Source organism: Onychomys torridus, chromosome 9 (assembly GCF_903995425.1).
Source record: "Onychomys torridus chromosome 9, mOncTor1.1, whole genome shotgun sequence".
Classification (NCBI taxonomy): Eukaryota; Metazoa; Chordata; class Mammalia; order Rodentia; family Cricetidae; genus Onychomys; species Onychomys torridus.
In genome coordinates, this window is record NC_050451.1 from 10205380 (window position 1) to 10226985 (window position 21606).

At 38.8% G+C, this 21606-nt stretch overlaps 1 protein-coding gene across 5 annotated transcripts in view; it reads right to left on the reverse strand.

Annotated features, from left to right (window-relative positions):
- Nucleotides 1–21606, reverse strand: part of Ccser2 (coiled-coil serine rich protein 2) — a 129485-nt gene that overhangs the window by 45362 nt on the left and 62517 nt on the right. For 4 of the 5 annotated variants that reach the window (XM_036198906.1, XM_036198909.1, XM_036198908.1 and 1 more), the window contains exons 4-5: nucleotides 18190–18280; nucleotides 9771–9933 (exon numbers count right to left, since the gene is read on the reverse strand). In XM_036198906.1, coding sequence (XP_036054799.1) covers nucleotides 9771–9933; nucleotides 18190–18280 — 254 coding nt within the window. Of the gene's footprint in view, nucleotides 1–9770; nucleotides 9934–10559; nucleotides 10686–18189; nucleotides 18281–21606 lie in introns of those variants that run through there. The other variant, XM_036198911.1, reaches the window with a different exon arrangement.

A 21606-nucleotide genomic window follows, 5' to 3' on the forward strand; every position in this document is an offset into this window, starting at 1 on the left:
TGCCTGGTCCTAAATGAGTAAGAAGAATGGATTTTTAACTACCAGTTTTTTGTTTGTTTTACTTTTTTAAGCATTCATCTCTAAGATTTTAAAATTCTCTAGCTGTGACATGGAAAAAAAAAAGCACTCTTTAAAAATTACGATTTAGGGCTAGAGAGATGGCTCAGCAGACAAGAGCATTTTTTGTTCTTGCAGAGGACCTGGGTAATTCCCAGCACACACATTCTCATAACAATCCATAACTCCAGTTCCAAGGGATCCATGGCCACATTCTACCCTCTGCAGGCACATGGTACAATACGCATATGGTACATATACCTACATGCAAGCAAAATATGGGTATGAGAAGCATTGGGAGAACAGGAAGAAATGCATAGGGAGGATTAACCAAAACAAAGGATGCATTTAAAAGCCTCATGAAAACCTATTACTTTGTAAATGGGGGGGGGGGGTAAATGGAGGTACCTTGAGTGGATAGGTATGCTGGTTTGAAAGAAAATGGCCCTCAAAGGCAGTGGCACTATTAGGAGGTGGGGCCTTGTTGGAGGAAGTGTGTCACTGTGGGGGTGGGTTCTGAGGTCTCATATATGCTTAAGCCACACCCAGTGAGAGAGACCACTTCCTGTTGCCTGGAAGGCAAGATATAGGATTCTCAGCTCCATCTCCAGCACCATGTCTGCCTGCATGTCACCATGCTACACCGTGATGATAATGGACTATCCCTCTGAAAATGTAAGTACCACAATTAAATGTTTGTCCTTTATAAGAGTTGCCGTGGTCATAGGTGTCTCTTCACAGCAAGAGAAACCCTAAGACAGTAGGTAATGCTTCCTTAAGAAGAAATGAATTATTAAATGAAAATCTCAGTGACAGGTATGGGATACCTCTCCCTGTGAGTCAGGGAGGCTGCAGAGGTTCACAAAACAATACAGGCTATTAATTACCATTATCCTTGTTTCCACACTATAACTTGATGGCAAGATCCAATTGCTGAAGACACAACACACTTTGGTTGTAGGACAAAAACAAAAAACAAAAAAAAAAACCCATCAAGCTGGAGCCGACCTGGAAACTTCTTCCCTGCTAGCCAGACCTGGTTACTAGAGTATAATGTTAATTGGTGGACGTATTCTGTGGCAGGCCCTGCATGCTAAAATACTGACCTGTCAGGAACGATGTGCCCACTGGTGCAGTGTCTGACAGTTAAGAGGTGGCTAACAGCCTTCTAATTGGAATCAAGGCCTGTTCCACAGGAGAGAATTCATGCCGGGTACAATAAATCTGGTCAAGAGCCCATGGCGGTAGCGGTCATAGGGTAGAACCTATTACTATTGTTTTGCTACATGGACATGTAGTCAAAGGACCTTCTAAGTATCTGTTAGCACTAATAAGCTGCTGTTGCTCTCACCCGTGGTAAGAGAAGCTTCGTACTGTAGGAGTGGCGGACAATGGGAGACGCACAACTGGTCACCGTGCTAGGAGTCACGGTGGAGGTCAGTCCTAAGCGGACGTACACATCAGCCCTGCAAAGGCTCTGCAGAAGAGGAGGGCACAAAGAACGCTAGAGCTGGAGGACGGGACGGATGCTGTGGAATACCGTCTGTGGACAGGACACGACCACAGCACTCATGAACTCACAGGAGCTACGGTTACCTGCACACAATCAAACATGTCAGCATTCCAGTAGGGACTGGGAAAGGGCTCATGAGGCTCCACCCCTAGCTAAGGAGCTGTTTGCAATTGATGGCTGTGGGGGAGGTAAAGTCATTTTTCTTTAGGGTTTGGCTGATGTTAAGTTGCCACGGTTCTAGTGGATAGCTTCACACCCATGTTCATGCCAACAGCACTAACTGGACTCGAGGTTATTTTAAAAAAGGAAAAGAAAAAAAAGAGGAGGAGGAAGAAGAAGAAAAAAAAGAAGAGGAAGAGGAAGAAAGGAAAATAAATTGAGAGGGGGAAGTGTTAGGGAATCCATGAGGAGCAGGTAGGAATGGAGTACTGAAGTATACATGACGAAAACATGCTGCATACATGTATGAAACTGACAAATGATAAAGGTATTCTAAAAAATGTCCTCATTAAAAACATACTACCCTGATTATTTTGCCCCATGAGGAAAAGAAAGACTAGAGAGGAAAGATACTAAGGAGGACTCGTCAGCTCTCTACAGCGTGACAAGTATGAACACAAGAATACACTGGGTTCAGAGAAATGCATGGGTTCACAGAGGTGAGAGCCATGTATTCCTGGAACTCAGGAGTTTCAAGGGAAGCCTTAAGAAGTATTCATCACTAACTGAATATATGAATTAAGACCTGCCACCTAGAAAAGGCACATTAAAAAGTCTGTCATAGTCTTACATTTGGATTCAAATTCTAGCTGACAATAGCCACTAAAAATGCTAATTAAAATATAAGTCCTTTAAAAACAGGGTCATATTTTATTCATTTTTAAATTACTTGCACAGATCTTGAGTTGGAAGTCTCTGCTATTACTTATCAGCTATATAACACAGGGCAAGCGACATAATTTCTGTATATTTCATTTTTCTTGACTACAAATTAATGAGGATAGTAACATAATTACTTCTCTAGGCTGGCATAATGATTACATCAAGTAATATGTCAAAGTTTTTAGAATATCACATGATATATACTAAATATTAAATAAAACCAAATTACTATCACACTACTAATAATTTCCCACTTCCTTTGGAACAGGAATGTCAAGAGTACTAAGGAACCACCAAATCCCTTTCATTTATATTCATCAACTGTGAAAATATGGACATCAACATACTGGATTTATAATTGTGTTTTGTTGCTAAACCATCTGATCATAAGATTAAACCTCACTAGCGGAACATCTGAAGACTGTTGGGGAAACACAGACATGGCCATGAAGGCTGGGAGGCAGCAGACATGGAAGGAAGAGAAAGCAAGCATGTCATGGAAAAGATAAAGGGAGGAATGCCGTGACAGTCTTAAGAAGATGCTATTTACCTATGACAGAGATCCTAGAGACAACAGAGAGGCGCTAAAATCACTTCCTAGGAGGAAAGCTTACATCCAGGAACAAGAGAATACAGAGTGAAAAACAGACATGAGAAAAGAGGAGCTCTACCCACAGCACCCCACTGTTCTTCAACAGGGATAATTAATTCTACAGCTGTGCACAAGCCAGCAGTCACAGATTTCTAAGAGTAGAACCAGATGATAGCAAAACAGAAGACCGGAGGCTCTGGCGTGACCACAATCTATGACAGCTGTATGTCAGTCACAGAACCTATGGGCAGTCAGGGTGACAGGTAAGAATTCCACTAGTAATGATGTAGGCAAGGGCAATAATGAGTTATAGAAGCATAGATGAGAAATAAATGCCCACCATCACCAGTACTATTTAATATTGTTCTATGCATCAGCCAATTAAATCAAGAGGGGAAAAAAACCCACAGGATTTAGAGAAGCCAGAGGAAAAGTCTTTAAGTATCTTTAGGTATCTTTGTTCTAGAAATCCAAATTGAATTTGAAGCATCACTTGTCATCCAACCCACCAGCCTAAATAAAAACAATCACATTACTGAAAAATTATCATAATCTTAAAGGGATCATCCCAAATAATATGCCATATCTATAACTTAGTTTCTTATTCTTCCCTACTTTCAAAATACTTTGACTATGAGAATTTGTAACTTTGTACTTCAGACTGGCAGGTGCAGATGTGTGTATGTGAGCTTTATGAGAGTTTTTTTTTTTTTAATTCTCTGAGTCACAATTTTGATTTCAAATTTAATCTTTAATATTTTTCTCATTAAAAAACTTTCATGTACAAGTTAAATATGCATATTTTATGGTAACAATTTTATTCTTTAAATGCTAGATTTGACATAATCCTCATCAACATTCTAGGATGTTACCTTGTGGATACCACTGAAGGGATCTGATGAGTAAGAAAAGAACAGGCAAAACTGACACTCACCAACGTTGGGACTGCCTGTCTGAAGCTGTGATACTCACGATAGTAAGGAATCGCTGAACAAACAGAGAAAACATGAAAATAAGGAAACAGTCTAGAAATGGATTCATAAATGGAGTCACCCCTCTTTGAAAAAGCAGCAATGGCAATTCAATAGATGATGGCCTTTTGAACAAATGAAACCAAGGAACAAGACATCTATATGCAAAAGAAACGACCTTCATAAAAATGAATCCAAAATCAGTTAACAGACCTCAATGTAAAATGCACAACTATAAAATTCCTATGGTATAGGATAAAAACCCTAGAGTATCTTGGGTTTACAAATGGTTTTAGACACAGTGTGTATGGGTGTACACACACACACATATTCCAAGGAAGAAGAACAGCACCGAAGCTTTATTTCTAAAAGTCATCTGCAAATTTTACAAATAAAAAATACCACTTAGAAAATTAGAAAAGCCACAGATTAGAAAAAGTATTTCCTATACACGCATGTGATACAGGACTAGTATCTCAAATATACAAAAAACTTAAAATTCAACAATATGAAATTAACTCAACTTAAAAATGGACAAAGATCTGGACACCTCAGCAAAGAAGAGACATGGATGGAAAACAAACATCTGAAAAAGAAATGTTCAGCATTATTTATCATTAGAGAATTGTGAACTAAAACAAGAAACCACTACATACCAAACGGTTAATGTCGAAAGCACAACGCCTAATGCTGGTGAGGGTGTGGGCCACCAGGAGCTCCATTCACTGCAGGCAGAAATGCAAAGTGGCAACAAGCCATAGCAACAACAAATCCTGGAGAGGGGAGTCTGATTGGAGTATCTTGCCTATTTTAACTATTTCTCTTTCAAACTTCCTGAAGAATGACAGTCTGTAGTAGGTGACAACAGTCACTTAATTCTTAATGTGACAGATAATGGGAAGAGGAAGGAGAAAATGAGTGGTGGAAATCAACCAGAGTGCTGATCAGAAATGTCCAAATATTAATGAAATATTAATTTACATATCCAAGAAACTTAAGGGGATGATAAGCTAGAGGAGAGACAAAACTAAACACACCATAATCCATCTGTTGGAAATCAAAGTGAGTGTTCTTTAAATGGCAAGGAAAGTTACATGTGCTATGGAAGAAATGTTAAATAAGAGTTGATTTGTCATCTGGAAGCAAGGGGTCAAAATTTTGCAAGGGTCAAAAATTTACAAGAAAGACTATTAGCAAAGCATTCTACATCTAGCAAAGCAATCCTTTAAATTATAGGAGAATTTAAAAAAGAAGACACTCCAAGTAAATAAAAACTATGAGAATCTGTTGCTGGCCAACCTTTCTTCCCTACATGACACAGTGACAAAGGAGAATTCAGTACCTCCATAAGTTTGCCTTCAGCAGCAAGCATCAAACCAGCAGACCAACAAGGAGCCAAAGGACTTGGGCAACAACGTACACGAAGACCTAACAAATATCTATAGACTACCTAACAAATATCTATAGATATTAATTACATGAGTAATAAAAATATTGCCATAAAGTAAAGCTCGGATCTAATTAAAAGTCAGTAATATTCCTTCACAAACTCTTCCCCAAAATACTAGTGGAAGGAACACTTCGCAATTCATTCTAAATGGCTCATAACCAAAACCTAATCCTTCTCAACAAAACTAAACTAGTATTAAAGAGTAGTTAAAAATCCACAGCACATAGAAATGTAAAACTTAAATATCATAAGCACCTGAATTCTTTTGAGAAATAGATGGCTGGCTCAACTGCGAAGAGTCATGTGACATACTGTATTAAAAGAATGAAAGGAGGGGAAAGGCATCTCAATGGACACTGGAAAGCTTAGATAAAGCCCAGATATGCATGCAATCAAGATGAAAATGTTCAACAAAGTATGAATAGAAGACAATCTCTTCAGATTGGTAAAGAAAATATGTTTAAAAAAATAAAACAACAAAACAAAATACCATTCTTGACATTAAAAGATGAATATTTTCCCCTTAATATCAGCTTCTATTCAACACCATGCCAAAAGATGTAGCCATAGCAATTGTGCAAGAAAGTAAACTATACAGATTGAAAAGGAAAGAGTAAAACTATCTGTTCTCAGATGACATAAAGTACAAATAGAAAATCCTAAGATCTAAGGAAAAGGTTAAAACAATATTTTGCATAACAATGGAGTTATTCATGGCTGTATCAAAGCTTACAATAAAGGACAACAGTATGCCAAGGGGCCACAATTTGTATAAAGAGGGATCAGTGAAAAGGAGCTGATTCAGCTAAATGGCCCAAGTCTGAAAACAGCAACTTAAAAATACTCGATTCAGAAGTGACAAGGAAGAGTGAGGACAAAGACTCTCCCATCTCCAAAGAGGAAAATACTAGGACTCCTAGAAAACAAGAATCTCACCTATAAAAATGCTACTGTAAGAGAAAAACACTCAGGTAAGTGCTAGATTTGCTGTAATTAGGAGAATAACCACAAGGAGGACAAGGCTGTAAGTTTGTTAGGGTAGAGAGAACTCTATATGGCATAAAAGTTTTAGGAAAGGGGAGCTCTTGAGAGAAAATGGGAGTGGAATAAGCTGGGGTGAAAGAAAAAAGTGGCATTATGATGAGAATATCAGAGAACATATGGATCAGTAATGCCCAACAAGCCTAAGTTATGGCTAAGACATACTGCTATCATGAACTATGATAACAACAGTGATTAAGCATGAAAAGAAAGGGAACCAGTACTCAAGTTAGGGAACCGAAAGAGGGACTTGTACACCTGATATGAAAAAGATCTTGAGGTTTGTACTCTCAAACTCTTTTAACACTTTAAGATGAAGGCAGAAAATGACAGTTCCAAGGCTTGCTGTGGAAGGTTTCTTTTTGTGAGATACATCCTTGTAAATAGCTCTGGCATACTTGGAAAATCCAGGACAAACACAGAAGCTTGAAGGTAAAATGAACCAGCCAACCTATGAGTCTCAACATTATCAGCATTACCACTCACTCCTTAGAAAATTCTACGCCCAGTAACTCATATTACCAACCTGAGAGAATACTATGTGTATCTCTCTCCCCTCACTACCAACCACTAAGAACTGACAATTCACAATTACAAGTGCCTTAAAGTCTATAAACTCTGAGGGGGATTTGTGATCATGTTTTGGGGAAATATTATATGTTTTCTTTCTAGCTTCTGCAAAATCACAATTTATATAAAAAGGCATAATGCAGCCACCATTTAAACAATTTAATTTGTTCATTCTTTTATTTATCTGACATGATAATATGTAGGGAATTAGAGTTTAGGGTTCTGAACTTTTGGGGGACGAGGGGTATACTTTCTAACTTTCCTGATAGATGATTATACTCAGCCTTAGTTGGACCATTTCTAAGGACAGAGACAATTACCTCCATGTTACCCATTCATTTTTGATAGGCTGAGGAATGTCTCCTTTATGCTGAAATTTGCCTCCCTCTATTGTAAGCTGCAGATCTGATAGTCTATTGTCTAGAGTTATAATCATGTCACTCATTCTTCCAAATCCACAAGAAAAACAGCTACAGAAAACTTGAAGAGTGGGTGTCTGAACAAGCCAGACTCGACCACACAAACTCTGCAACTCCCTTGTGCCAGGCTAAGTGCTCACTCCTATCCTTCAGACACTATACTACCGTGGGCAGTCTCCACACAGACCTGCAGACTGATTCAAAAGTAACCACTTATTCTGTGCTATCCTAGATAAGACTACAAACAGAAAGAGCTGCTGAGTGCTCATGTCATCCCTTTTCCATCCCTTTATTGGGCATACATTGTCACAGCTTGTCTCCACAGACTCTGTATACTATTCATATGTGTACGAAATGGAACATGCACAAGTCTTTTCCTATCTCCCATGTTAAGCTGTATCTACTATTAAGCTGTATCAGTGCAGAATTCTTCCTGTTATATTTACTACAATAGTACAAGAAGTCATTACCAATCCACAACTTTCACCTCTCATACAATCTCCAGATTCATACCAGCTTAAGACTGTAGGGTGCTGTATAATGTACAGACTACCAATGAGTATTGATTAAGTGAATGAACAAATTTTTAAAATAAGCATTTTTATGGTTTGAATATGACATGTCTCTCACAGGCTCACGTTGTGTTTATTTGTTCCCAGATGGGAATGATATTCTGGGAGGCTGGAGAATGTAGGAGGAGGGGATCTGGCAGAAATAGATCATCATGGCTAAGCTGTTGAAGTGTATACCTGGTAGTTAGCTCCAGGCTCACTCCTGGATTCCTGGTTTGCAGTAATGTGAGGCACCTCCAGCACACATTCCTAACATCACGAACTGCTTCGCCTGCCTCCCCTGCTATGATAGACTCAAACTCTCTGGACAAAACAAACCTGTCCCCCTGCTAGCTGTTTCTGTTAGGTACTGACGAGACAGTGAAGCAAAAGTAACTGATACTGAACTGCTTCTGACTTACTTCGGCTTCCTACGCCTGCCTTAATTGGACTTCTTTCAAAGATTAGAGAAGCATGATTGCCATGAGTAGTGCGAAGATGATCTTCACATCGGGCTCCGCCTGCAGGAGCAACTCGGATGCCTAGGAAAAGGACCGCCCAACTGTATCCTTCTATTTACTTACCCCAACAGAAGGTTTTAATTGAACCCCATTTTTTCCTAATTCACTAAGGAATATTTTATTAGGCTAGAATTTATTGAAAATTACAAAGAAGAAATTACATAACAAAGAAGAGCTAAGAAAGTTACTGTGCCACTCAGGACCTGTCCAGTGTATGTCCCAAGTAGTCTTCTTAGGACACACACATGACAACTCCCTCTGCACTTGGCCTGTAAGGTGAACAAATCCAAGAGAAACAAATTCTCCATCTTATGCACACTCTGTATCTGGCATCAACAGGCCAAGCTTTGCTCTTTCTTTTGTTACAAGGACCCTAAGCAACACTTTGCTTCTTATTTTAGGAGGGACAGAGGACCACATGCTTTCCCTCCATTATTTCTTCATCTCAGTTTTATTATTTGCACCACAATATGCTCCAGGATAAACATAAACCCCTTGTGGAACAAGATATTCAAAAAACTTTAATTTAAAAAAAAAATGTCACTGCTTACCACAAACCAGGTATGGTACTAGCGCATTTATCCTGATCCATGAATACTCACAGAAGAGTCTTTTCAAGCCTGTTCACAAATGTTAGACTGAAGACTGTAGCGTGCAGAGTGTTAAATAAACTAAGCTTGCAAAGCTAATCTATACCAGGTGAAGCTCTGACCCCAGGTGTGAATGGCTGTGAGCCCATTATACTACATGGTCTGATCCAATTTCATACTACTGTAAGCTTTAAAATATAAAATACTTCTAGTGTCATATCAAATCTCTTAATAGTAATTGTGGAATTTTACATGTTTAACTTATAAGCAAAAAAAAACAAAAAAAAAAACAAAAACAACCCAATAACTTAGTAGTTATTTTCTACAATATTATTTTTAAAAACTATAAACAAAGTCAATCTGTATTAATGCCCAAGTGAGAACCCTCACCCGCACAAAGTCTTAGCATAACTTACAAGTCCTTGTAATAGATGCAAATGCAGTTTGTAAATCTGTAAAGCTACTGAAAAGAGCCCAGCTAAGAAAAGATCAGTTATTGTAACAATTACACACCGTGCCTAACCTGAACTCCAGGCAAAATCAGCTTGGAGACAGAACTGTCAGTCACATTAGCAGAGGACAGAAGCAGAGCTGCAGCTAGAGCAGTACTCACCTGCTCAAGTCACTTTTCCCATGGTGATGATAGTGATCAGGGTGGCTAAGGTGATAATGCTCCTGTCCACTCCACCTCTGGGGTGCTCTTTTCCAAAATCCATCCTGTGACTGGCGTACATTTCTGTCTGATCGGTCAAAGCGGTTCATATTGTCACACTCCACTAGGCAGATTAAAAAGCAACAAACTATAAATATGTGCACACTCTATAAAAAGTTAACTACTTACGGCCTGATAATTAAATGCTGCTGAAAATATTTTTTTAATTCTAAAGGCACCAGCCATATACACTAACTAACCACAAAATAAAGTTTTCCAAAGGAAGCCAATTCTTACAGTGAAAACTGAACTTTACATATCCAAACTGAAGTAACTTAAAATACTTCTGTTTCAGCCACTTAAGTGAACAATTTACTGTTAGACTGTTTTAAAACAAGGAAAAAGTTCCCTGAAATCAACATTATGCATTTCAAATACAAGCAATCAGGACAGGAAAATGTAGATCTTAAAAAGAGCATAGAATCCATTCTAAGAAATGAGTGCCTCAATTAAGTTTCCCAGTGTCAAGCACAAATTAACCTTTCATCACAGACGATCATGTTTTTAAATAAAGCTCACACTTAAACAGTAAGCTGCTCCAATCTGCCCGCAACAGAGCTGGTTCAGAAAGACTGAAATGCTACCGAACACAAAGCCAGTGCTTTGTAACAACAAATAGTCCACTCCTGAAATCCAAATACCACAAAAACTCGACAAGAATCCCTGAAGCACCCAAGCTTCTTCACTCACCCAAATGCTCTGCTCTCACATCTCTGAGCACTCTCTGAGAAAGCTACTTGGTACAAGGGAGACATTGTGTTGCCGGCTGCCTACTCAGACATAGTTGCACACAAGGCGCTGCTGAAACAGGCCTTCCTTCCTGCTCCACTCCCAGCCCTCCCTGTGGGAAGCAAGCCCAGCCTGCCCTGTGACTCCATCTTCGCTCAGTGCTTACATAGCTACTGAGTTAGGACTGTTACTAAAAATACTTCTAAACACTAACCCAAGCCATGGAACCGGAAGGGCTTCTCCAGTTCAAAGACTACATGAAAAGGTTCAGAATTTCTTGTGATTAAAAACTTTACATATCAATATAATTGTGGTTTTTTTTAAAAAGTGACTTATTTTTAAGTGGCTGTTATCCAAAAATCTTGGATTTGAAATTTGCTAATTGTTTCATCTCAGAAAAGAAGAAAAGGCTTCCCGTTTGTAAAAGCATAGTGCAGGAACAACAAAAGCAAACAACTTAGGCATACTTTTTGTAAGGACACTTAAGTTCTCTCTGCATTCATGAGGAATCAGTGAGTACTAACATACAGTCTTCTTTCATTGGAGAGACAGCTTTTAAAAGAAGTCTAACAAATGAAATTACTCCCAATAACTTCTTGCTATTTTATTGTTAAAATCGAGTAGAATTGATAATACATGGTATGATGACCACTATGTTGAAAAATATCAGTAGAAATGAGGTGGCAAAGGAAAATATTTTTAAGTAAATCTTCATGTTTAAAGCTAATTTCAATCTAGTCCCTTTGATAACATCAACAAACTCACAGTTGCATTACATTCACAGTTTCACTGAGTCCCACAGAGTATTTCCACCTAGCAGTATAGCAGGTCTATACAGCTGGCACTAACACACATCTACTTTTAAATATTCTTTCCTTAATTTAAGAAAAGAAATTTCCAGTACTGAAGCGATCAATGTTGTTACTAGAATGACCTGATATATTCTCAGAATAAAAATCAGCACAGTGCAAAGGGTAGCCAGAGGTGAGCAAGCTAAATATTAGAGCAATTACAGAGCACAAGCTACTGTGCAGCTTTGGTGAACAGACCCAAATCAGGGCTCTTTACTGAAGCTTGAATTCATCCCAAATGGCTGGTTAGCAGGAGAGACAAACATCTGCCAATATTGCAAAAAGATTAAGTTCAAGGTTAGCCCTGATTTCTACAGACAACCGTGACTCCCGGGAGTGCTACACCTTCCTCAGGCATCCATCCATCAAGCACATCTTTACAAACTCTGGAATCTAGCTAAGATGGAAATACTGAAATTAGTGATGGTTACCTAGGCAAGATTACGGTATTCCTTGACAAAATAAAAACAGGAAAAAAAAAAAAAAGAAAGAAAGAAAATGGAAAGCAACAAAATCACAAGAAAGAGATCAATAAAAATCTGGTTCTACGGCCTAACAAGAGCAGTGCATAAGGCTTCCCAGGGAAAATAAGTTGCCCTCCCTCAATGTGTAATGCCACAAGGTTGATGGCGCATGTGGCAAAGCTCCGAGAATGACTAAGGGCAATCCTAAAGCTATCTCAACTCAAAACTGTGAAAGCCAAGATGCTGGTCCAGAAACATCCTTCAGCCAGACCGACCCTAATATGACCTGACACCACTTCTAGAGAGTAGTCGCCTTCCTTCTGAAGGTCTCTAATTCCAAAAGCAAAAAGCAGCATACTTTAGTTCTAGCACTGTAAAGACAGATGGCATCGGAGTTCTAACCCACTGGAGAGGGAAAGAACTTAACTAGCTAACAGAGGTGTATGCTATGAGGATGCCTGTCATACTGGGTGTCATTTTTCCTTGTTTGATAAAGGAATAAAACACAATATGCAATGTATCCTAGATGCTTTTCTCTTATGTTACAGCTTTCAAGTCCTAAGAGAGAGATAATGATGACACAGTACTATAATTTTTATATACGTAACTGGATGAAAGATAGTATGATATTATGACTGACAAAGCCTATGGAGGCTTTACATTATCAAGAAAGTTTTCAACTGTAATTAAATGTTAAAAAAGAAAAAAAATCATGTAGGTAAAAATAATAATAATAATAATAATAAACTGAATTACTTAACATAGTACTGACACAGGAAGATAAATTGCTAGAAAAAAAACACAAGTAACTGGAAGCTATCAAGAAGATGACCCTCAAGAATCTCAATACAAAGTGTAGCAAAAATGTGGCCTTATGAATTTAAACATAAGATAGGTTTAATTTAGTCAGCAATTAAACTTTGTGTGGGATTCAGGAAATGGTTAGAAAAACATCTTACACACCTTACAAAGTCTAAAGTCTAAACAGAATGGCTAAAATGATTAACAGTACGGTGAGAAGGTATTCACTAGGTCAATCCACTAACCTGAGGACTATACCCTGATGTGCCAAATGCCAGGTGTGTTTGTGGGCGATGGCTGGCCATTAAAATTTCCTAAACAAGAGGAAAAGGCAACACAGCTGTGTTTCTGGCATACCAGAAATATTGAGAAACACCCTACAACAGAAAGAGGCACTGTACAACAGGAAGAACTAATTGCAAACATCCAATAGCCTTCCAAAAGAAATTCAAATTGCAAAACTGTTTCCTTATGAAATTCCTTGGTCCGAGAATTCAGGTCAAGGTTAAAAAAAAAAGAAAGAAAGAAAAAGCTTGCAAAATTAAAACATTCTGTCACTAAGTACAAGGCTTCCAGCTCACAACTCAAGTCTAAATGTTTCATGATTCCTCACCCACAATCCCACGCCTCTGATTTCCCTCTGAAGCACCTCTCCCTCTGACCTGCTGCCATTTTAAATAAGACAAAAGCCTCTTAAGTGTGGTATCTGGTAAAGCTAAACATTTTCAGAACAGGGAAAACTGAATACAATCTGTTCTCCGCTCAGAGGGCATGGCTAAATAATTTGAAAGGTTCAAATGGCATTGGGAAGAATCCCCAGGAAATCTAGAATAGCTCTTAAGAATCATTAATCTACTGCTTGAAGATCTGTATCAACTAGTTCATAATTAAAAGACACTATATGCAAAAATATAAAGATGTAAAACAGTGCAAAGAATGTGACAGTGGTTTATGAGACTAGGATGGGAGGCAGGCTTCGTGGTGTCTATCTTTAATCCCAGTACTCAGGAAGCACAGGCAGGTGAATCTCAGTGAGTTCAAGGTGATCCTAGTCTATATAGCAAGTTACAGGACAAGCAAGCCTACACAGTCAGATCCTATCTCAAGAAAAAAAAAATCAAACAAATAAAAACCTATAATGAAGTGCAAAAGACAGTGTAGAAAAGGATTTTCTGATTAAGTCTTTCCTATCTCTGAACACAGACTGAGCTCTGATTCAGGCCTGCAAGGAAGAAGGGGAGAGGTGACAGTTAAATTCACTGCAGCTATCAGGGTCAGATGAACACCGCCAGAAAGCATTCACAAGATTCTAAAACAAATGTTACCCCATCTTTCTCTCTCTATGAAAACCTTCCATAAAAAGGTTAGAGGAAACCCCCAGAGTACGAAAGCTTGAAGATCCGGGATGAGGCAAAGAAAAAAGCAGAGTGGGGCTCAGAGAGAACTAATAGATGCTCTACTTCGGTCCCACAGAGGATAGATACCAGGATCTCTGACCACCCTTGACTTTCGAAAGACATTAGAAAAACAACTACCAACAACTCAGAAAGACAAAGTCAAACTGGGCAATAATAAAGTGTTCTTCGGGAGTAGAGTACTTGAATGCCTGGCTTACTTTAGATTCTACACAAGCTTCTCCAAAAAACGAAAAGGTGCCTAGCAAATGTTTCACTATTTTTAAAAAATCACTTATTGTAATAAACTCCAATTAAAACATCACACAGCTAGATTAAGTAGCCACTCAAACACACACTTGCCCAGTTCCAAACTCCATGCATTTTAATGAACTTCTATACAGTTAGAATAGCCATTCTGAAGCCATGGAGCTTCACTTGGTGTTTTTTCAGTTTCACTATCAATTACATTCTTTTGTGTATTTATCCAACATAAAATAAGAAAAACATTTAGCTTTATATCTTCTTTCATGACGCATATGTCCTTTGACCTGCATTCTATTCTTCTGTATCATCTAACATTGTCCTCAGCCCTTCTCAGTCTCCTTTACAAGATAACATGTTATATTATAGCACTTATAGCTGTAAGTATGCAAATGTTTTCCTTACCAACCAGCAAGTGATCAAATGTTCTATTAACATTATTAACTATAGCATTATTCTAAGCTTCATAACTGTTACATACCCAGCCAAGGGTCACCAAAACACTCAGAAGTGGATATCCCCAAATCCTAGACTGTGAATGTTCAACAATCATTAGACTAAAACACATTTTTCTCTCCCTGAATAGCACATAGAAAAAGACCTGCACACAAATGCAATTATCAGATAATTCAATCCCTCATGACTTCTTTAAAATCATCAAGAAAGGGACTAGAGGGATGGCTCAGTGGGAAAAATTACTGCTCTGTGAGCAAGAGGCTCAGAGTTTAGAACCCTCACATACCCACACAAAAACAAAAGGCTTGGCAATGGGTGCCTATAGCCCCCAGCACAAGGTGCATGAAGACTAGAAGATCCTGGTGTTCAATGGCCAGCCAGTCTAGGCAAAAATGGGGACCATCTATTGTATATTATTATTTTAAGGTATGTTACATTTGTTTATGCTCTGGAACACATGTTTAATGATACAAATATGTGTTGTATTCCTTTAGGTTGCCATTTGTTTAACTCTATGAAGCTGTGATTCTTTGCCTGTCTAAAGCATCTGATGGTCTACTAAAGTGCTGAACAGTCAACAGGAAGGCAGGAGAGAGGATAGGCGGGACTGGCAGGCAGAGAGAATAAATAGAAGAAGAAATCTGGGAGGAAAAGAAGAAAGAGAAAGAGAACAAGGAGAGGAGGATGCTAGGGGCCAGCCACCCAGCTACACAGTCAGACACGGAGTAAGAAGGAAAGAAAAGAGACAAGAGAAATAGAGAAAGGTAAAAGTCTAGAGGCAAAAAGTAGATGGAATAATTTAAAGTTAAGAAAAGCTGGCTAGAAACAAGCTAAGACAAGTCCAGGCATTTATAATTAAGAATAAGCCTCATGTGTGATTTATTTGGGAGCTGGGTGGCAGGCCCCACAAAAAAGCAAAAACAACCAACAACAAACATCAGATTCACAGAATAGACTGTCTCAAACAATAAGGAGATGAAGAACAGAGGAACACAGCCATTATCAACTTCTGGCTGCTGCACTGATACAGAGAAGAAAGTACACCCCCACAAACATGCACACACGCCACTCAATAAACTTTTCTTAGAGCATGGAGCACCTATTCATTCTTAATGAGGTCATAGTAACCTGTACCCAGATCAAATCCAAATGGAAGGTCTCATTGATTTGCTCATCTTCTTGGGCACAAACGCCAATAACACTGGCAGAATTAGTGAAGCTAAAATACCTGAAGGTTCAGTGAACCAATACAACCTCTTAAACTTATATAACATCCTCAACTAGAAAAAAGCTAATAAGCACTAAAGCCAACAGTCAACAAGTTAAAAGATTCCTAACCTACCAGCACTTCCACATTCTTACCCCCCTGAAAAAGAGACCTAAAAAGTATGTTCTACCTTCCTGTAATAGGAAACATAAGAACTACTTAATTTTGGTGCCTATGGAGAGAACTAATTTTAGGCCCACACTCTGCTTTCTTTGGTGTCTTTTAGTTCGAAATAGCCACTTTTTGTTTTGTTTTTTTTCCTTAGGAAAACATCTGTACCATAAATGTAATGCTAATGGAGTGCACCTCCTTCTCCTGAGAATGCAATGAAGACCTCAAAGGTCTGCAGTTTCTCTGAGATTCCACATCTGTCTAACATGAGGGTATCTAGGCTATGCTCTAGAAATGAGGTAAGTTCTAAGACTGGTTTGATTTGTGCTTCCTGTATCGGCTCAGAAAGGGAATAAAATTTCGAAAGAGAACTTGTAGTAACCCTATTAAAGTGACATGCACTACCTATGCTGTGACTTATCCCAAGAGGGAAATCCCTCACCCTTCACTATTTATTTTATGAAAAATAAATAAATAAAAAGCAATCAAGCATGTCCCATCTCCTGCACCATTAGGTCTTGTTATTGCATCTCGGTAATTTTCAGTGGTTTACATTTTATTTCCCCTTCATGCTCCAGAAGAGTGTTGAACTTGATCTCCCAGGTCACTAACACAGATTTCCACCACCTACTGAACTGCTATACTGTTGTAGGGAATCCTATTCCATAGCTCTAGAAAGCAGTGCCTCACTAAGCAATCACATTATAATCCCCCTGCACTACCTAAGCTGGCAGTTCAGCTTCCTGTTCCTCCTGGGTGTTGGCTATAATTTTTGTTTCTCGGGACTGGAATTCCATTCTGGTTGCAGAAGTATCCCAAGTGCCAGAAGCACCACAGGAAAGTCTAACAGTCCGAACTTCTACGATAACAATGGAAAGCACCCTTAGCACCTCACTTTAACAGATTTACAAATCCAAGCTCAGTCATGGCCTACAGAGCTTCTCCCTGAGCGGTTTCAGTGAGGTAGGCTAGGTCATAACACTTGCTGTCATCAAAAGAACATGGTTTAAATGAGTGTCCTGATTCTAAGTCATAAGATGTGAGTTTCTGCTCTCTTTGTTATTCTTCTGATTTATCAGAAGAACCAGCCCAAAGTAGTGTAGATCCTAAAATACTGAAACCCTCAGTGATTTACACAGTCTCATAGGCTATGCCATCCCAGGTAATTCAAGATTCATGAATCAGGAAAATAAACACATGCTCATTCTTCAGACTGTAACAGAGCACCTTTTCAGGAATGGAAAAAAAAGAAAAAAAGAAAGAAAGAAAGAAAGAAAGAAAGAAAGAAAGAAAGAAAGAAAGAAAGAAAGAAAGAAAGCAAGCAAGAAAGGAGTCCAAACAAGGACACTATGACTGATGCAGTGGTGAGAGGAAAGCACACTTAGAACAAATACACTCAGCTTCTAAAGAATCCTCCCACTGTTCTAACCATGGATAAAAAAGATTCAACCTTCCTTTATACTTTCTCTGGGGACGCTTGAGACACCACACAAACGTGTACTAATGGGAATCCTCAGATCTCTGGAGCCATTCTTTCCAGAACAGCAGGACTCCTAGTTCAACCTCACTCCCAAGGGTGCCTGGGGCTCTCTTCCTAGTTCCTAATACAGAAACCCTGTATATGCTATAACACCAGAGACAAGAGAACCCAAGAGTCCTTTTGTGTATAAATTGTCTAAAACTCTACCTTCCTGGTTACTGGGACACAGAGAGAAAGAAAGACTGAAATTAGGAGTCAAAGCATAGTATAATTCATTCGGAAGGTGAGTACTTTCCCAGAACTAACCTTAAAACTTATCAAATTAATACATTATACTGTTTTACAAAACAAATGTTTCTCTCTATATATATATATTTCTTTTGGAATTCAAAATGAAGAAGTGAGGAAAAATTAGGCAGTCTAAGGTTTCAGCTGAGGTGAAGAAGTCTTGACCTACCAATTACCACACACATGTATCTGGAGACTTATCGATGTTAACTTACCATTTTCAAGAGGTGTGTCCTCCGGCAAATCCACATCCAGCATAAGGTCATCATCCTCAAGGTCACACGATTCAAGATTATTCAGAATATCCTGTGAATAAAAGCAGTAAAAATACTATGACCTGACCCAAGGGATATACATATAATCATTCGTTTTGAAAGTATCATCATACAATAACTTGGATTTTTTTCAACATGTGTACTGTAAGAATAAAATAGTTCTAATTTTAAAAGTATTTTATAAAACTCATCTGTACTTATACTTTGAATTTTGGATGCCTCCGCCCAGAAAGGGGACTAGCAGGATGCTACTGATATAAAGAGGAAACAAGAGAAATAAGGAAGGATCTCTAACTCAGGAGAGGAAAGGGAGGATAATATAGAAGAAGAGAGAAGAAAGAGGAGGAAATAACAGTAAGCATGTTTAAAAAAAGACATAGAAAATCATTATTTTATATTTATCTAAAATTATATATAATACACATAAGTATGTGTCTATACATATGTTATGTAGTTTACATGGAGTTACACCACTTGGAGTGATTAGTATTCCCCACAAGAACCATATCAAACAAAAACCCCAGTGCAGGTGTGAGAAATCGGAGTTGTTGGTCGAGTCCAAGAGACTCCCAGAACAGCACAGGCTATTTGTTGTTGCCCTTGGTGACCTCCAAAAGTTGGAAGTAAATCCCTACTTCTGAAGACACCATGTATTCTGGACATAGAACTCAAAGGATCTGAGCTGGGACTGACCCGAAAGCCTCTTTCCTGAGGACTAGGTATTACAGTACAAGGTGATATGTGGCCTGCTAGAGGAGGAAAACAGGCAGTGGTCCTACCCAACTGTGAAGCCTTTGAACCACAACGATGCCCAGCATGGCAAACTAAACGACAGTCGTGGCACTCATATCTTGGTAACCACAAGCCTTCTAATTGGACTGAAGGCTCACTTAACAGAAGGGAAATCATGCCCTGTATTGTGACCAACTACACATACCTACTGAGATTACAGATTACAGGAGAACTTCTGCTACCACTTTCCTAAACCAGTATAATTCTTAACTGCATTCTAAAATCTTACCCTTTTTTGTTTTGCTCTGTTTGTTTGTTTCAAGAGAGGGTTTCTCTGTATAGACCTGGCTGTCCTCAAACACAGATGAACCTGCCTCTGCCTCCTGAGTGCTGGGATTAAAGGCGTGCACCACCACCACCTGGCCTACATATTTAATCTTACACCCACAGATAAGTACAGTTCACCTCTCATCAAAGCAGCTTCTTTCTGCAGCAGGAAACCATTACCAAAAGCCACAATTAGTCAACTAATGCAGAAAACAACTAAGGCTGGGCACCAACCCGAAGTAACACCATACAATACAACTTTTACAACTGAGGCAAACTAGATGGCACTGGGTGTCTCAAGCCAAAAATGACAATTAAGGCCAGAGCAACAAATCAAAGCCAATAAAACATGGTATTCTAAGTCCAGAGCAGGACCAAATGAGGTATGCCTGGTCAACAAAAGCAGCACTACCAACAACTGCTAAAATGGTATCTAGCTTTCAGTACTAACAACACTGTCCATGTCACAAAAGTGAGAGTCCTGAGTCAATCCCCAAGACCCACACTGTAAAAGCAGAGAACCAACTCCCAATATCAGTCCTCTGACCTACACAAGTGTACTGTGGTATATAAGCACACACATGCACACATGTGCACACACACTCAGTAAATAAATGTGAAAAAGGTTTACAACTAGACTATAATTGCTTTATCTGGTTTTTTTTAACCCATTTTGTTTTATATTAAAAAAGGTTTTTTAAATTAAAGACAGGGTATGATCCTGAGATAATGAAAAAGTGATAGAATAATTATAATATAACCTTGAGGATTTACTAAAGCCTACAAGACTATAAAAATGAACAGTCATATTAGCAGGAGGAGGAGGAAGTGTCAACATTTAATGCTTAGCAACAAATCATTACATGTGCTATTTCTGGCATCTGTCTTGTTTTATGGAAAGATGCTCTGTGAAATGAGAGGAGTCTAGGAGGAAATAGAGGAGTGGATCATATATGCACAGATATCTACATATTTAAAAGTACACTTATATCTGGGAGGGAATAAATAAACCATCCTATGAGATCGTATGTGTTTATACTCTCATTCTGATGTTTCTGTGGTACAAACATACTGCTTTGACGAGACTTATTTAATAGCAGAGCTCCATATTAAATAAGTGTTCCTCTTAGTGACAGGAGGGAAGTTCAAATCATGTAAACCCTGGAAGGCACATGACCACAAGGTGTATTACCAATAGTTTCACAAATAAAATGCCAATACATACAAAGAACTATTCTACAGCAGGGTAAACAAGAATAAAGAATTCTCAAGAACTGAGAACCTGTGATTTGAATCAAAGAAATGTTACTGTGGCTACAATACAGAAAAGAGATATCATTGGGGGCTGAGAAAACAATGCTGTAGCCACTCTAGAAGCCATCGGACACACACTAGCCTGCTACTGCTGGTGAGAGTGAAGCAGTTCCGATACACACTGCAGAGTGAAAACATCAAAGTTCAAGGGTGACTTTGAGCTTAAAAACTAGATACTTGAAAATTGATGTCTACTAACTATCACATAAAAAGTGAAGAACCAGCTGATGGTGGTGACATATGCCTTTAAACACATGACTTGGGAGGCAGAGGTCGTTGGATCTCCTAGTCTACAGAACAAGTTCCAGACGCGAGGCCTACACTGAGAAACCCTGTGTCAAAAACAACAACAAAAGGTAAAGAACCATCTTGATGAAAGTAGAAAAAAGGAAAATGAAACTATGAATGACACCCTCCCACCCCCAAAAAGGAAGGTCAGCTCTAGGAGAGAAACAGAGAATTAATACATAGTTTTAGAACTCAGTAACTCTGATGTGCCTATTCCATCTTTGAGAAGATGTGTCTCTAGCAGACAGCTGAATATAGAGGTCTGTTAGGCAAAAAGATTTACAGCATGGGAGTCATCAACAAATAAGAAAGCTGGAAGATGCTGAATAATGATCCTGTCTCAGAATTACACCAGCAGTATTACTGGGCCTTACTACTGTAAGGGTCCAGGAAAAAGACAAGAAAAAGAAGAAAAAAAAATGAAGTACAACTTGTCCTCAGCATTATCTACCCAGGGCAAGAACTACATTACTACAGAAAGACAGGAAGCCATGTGCATGGAGAGGGGCTGAGTGGGAGAGTTTCTGTCAGTGCTTCTGCTGCAGCCCCTCTGCCTGCACTTGGAGTCAGCATCTGCCTGCTCCTGCTTTATTAGCTCCACTTTTTAGTTATGTGACTATCTGTGTGCTAAAGAATGTCTGGTGCATGAGTGGTTCAAGTCTTTCTCCTCTGAACCGACTTCACATCTGTCAAAGG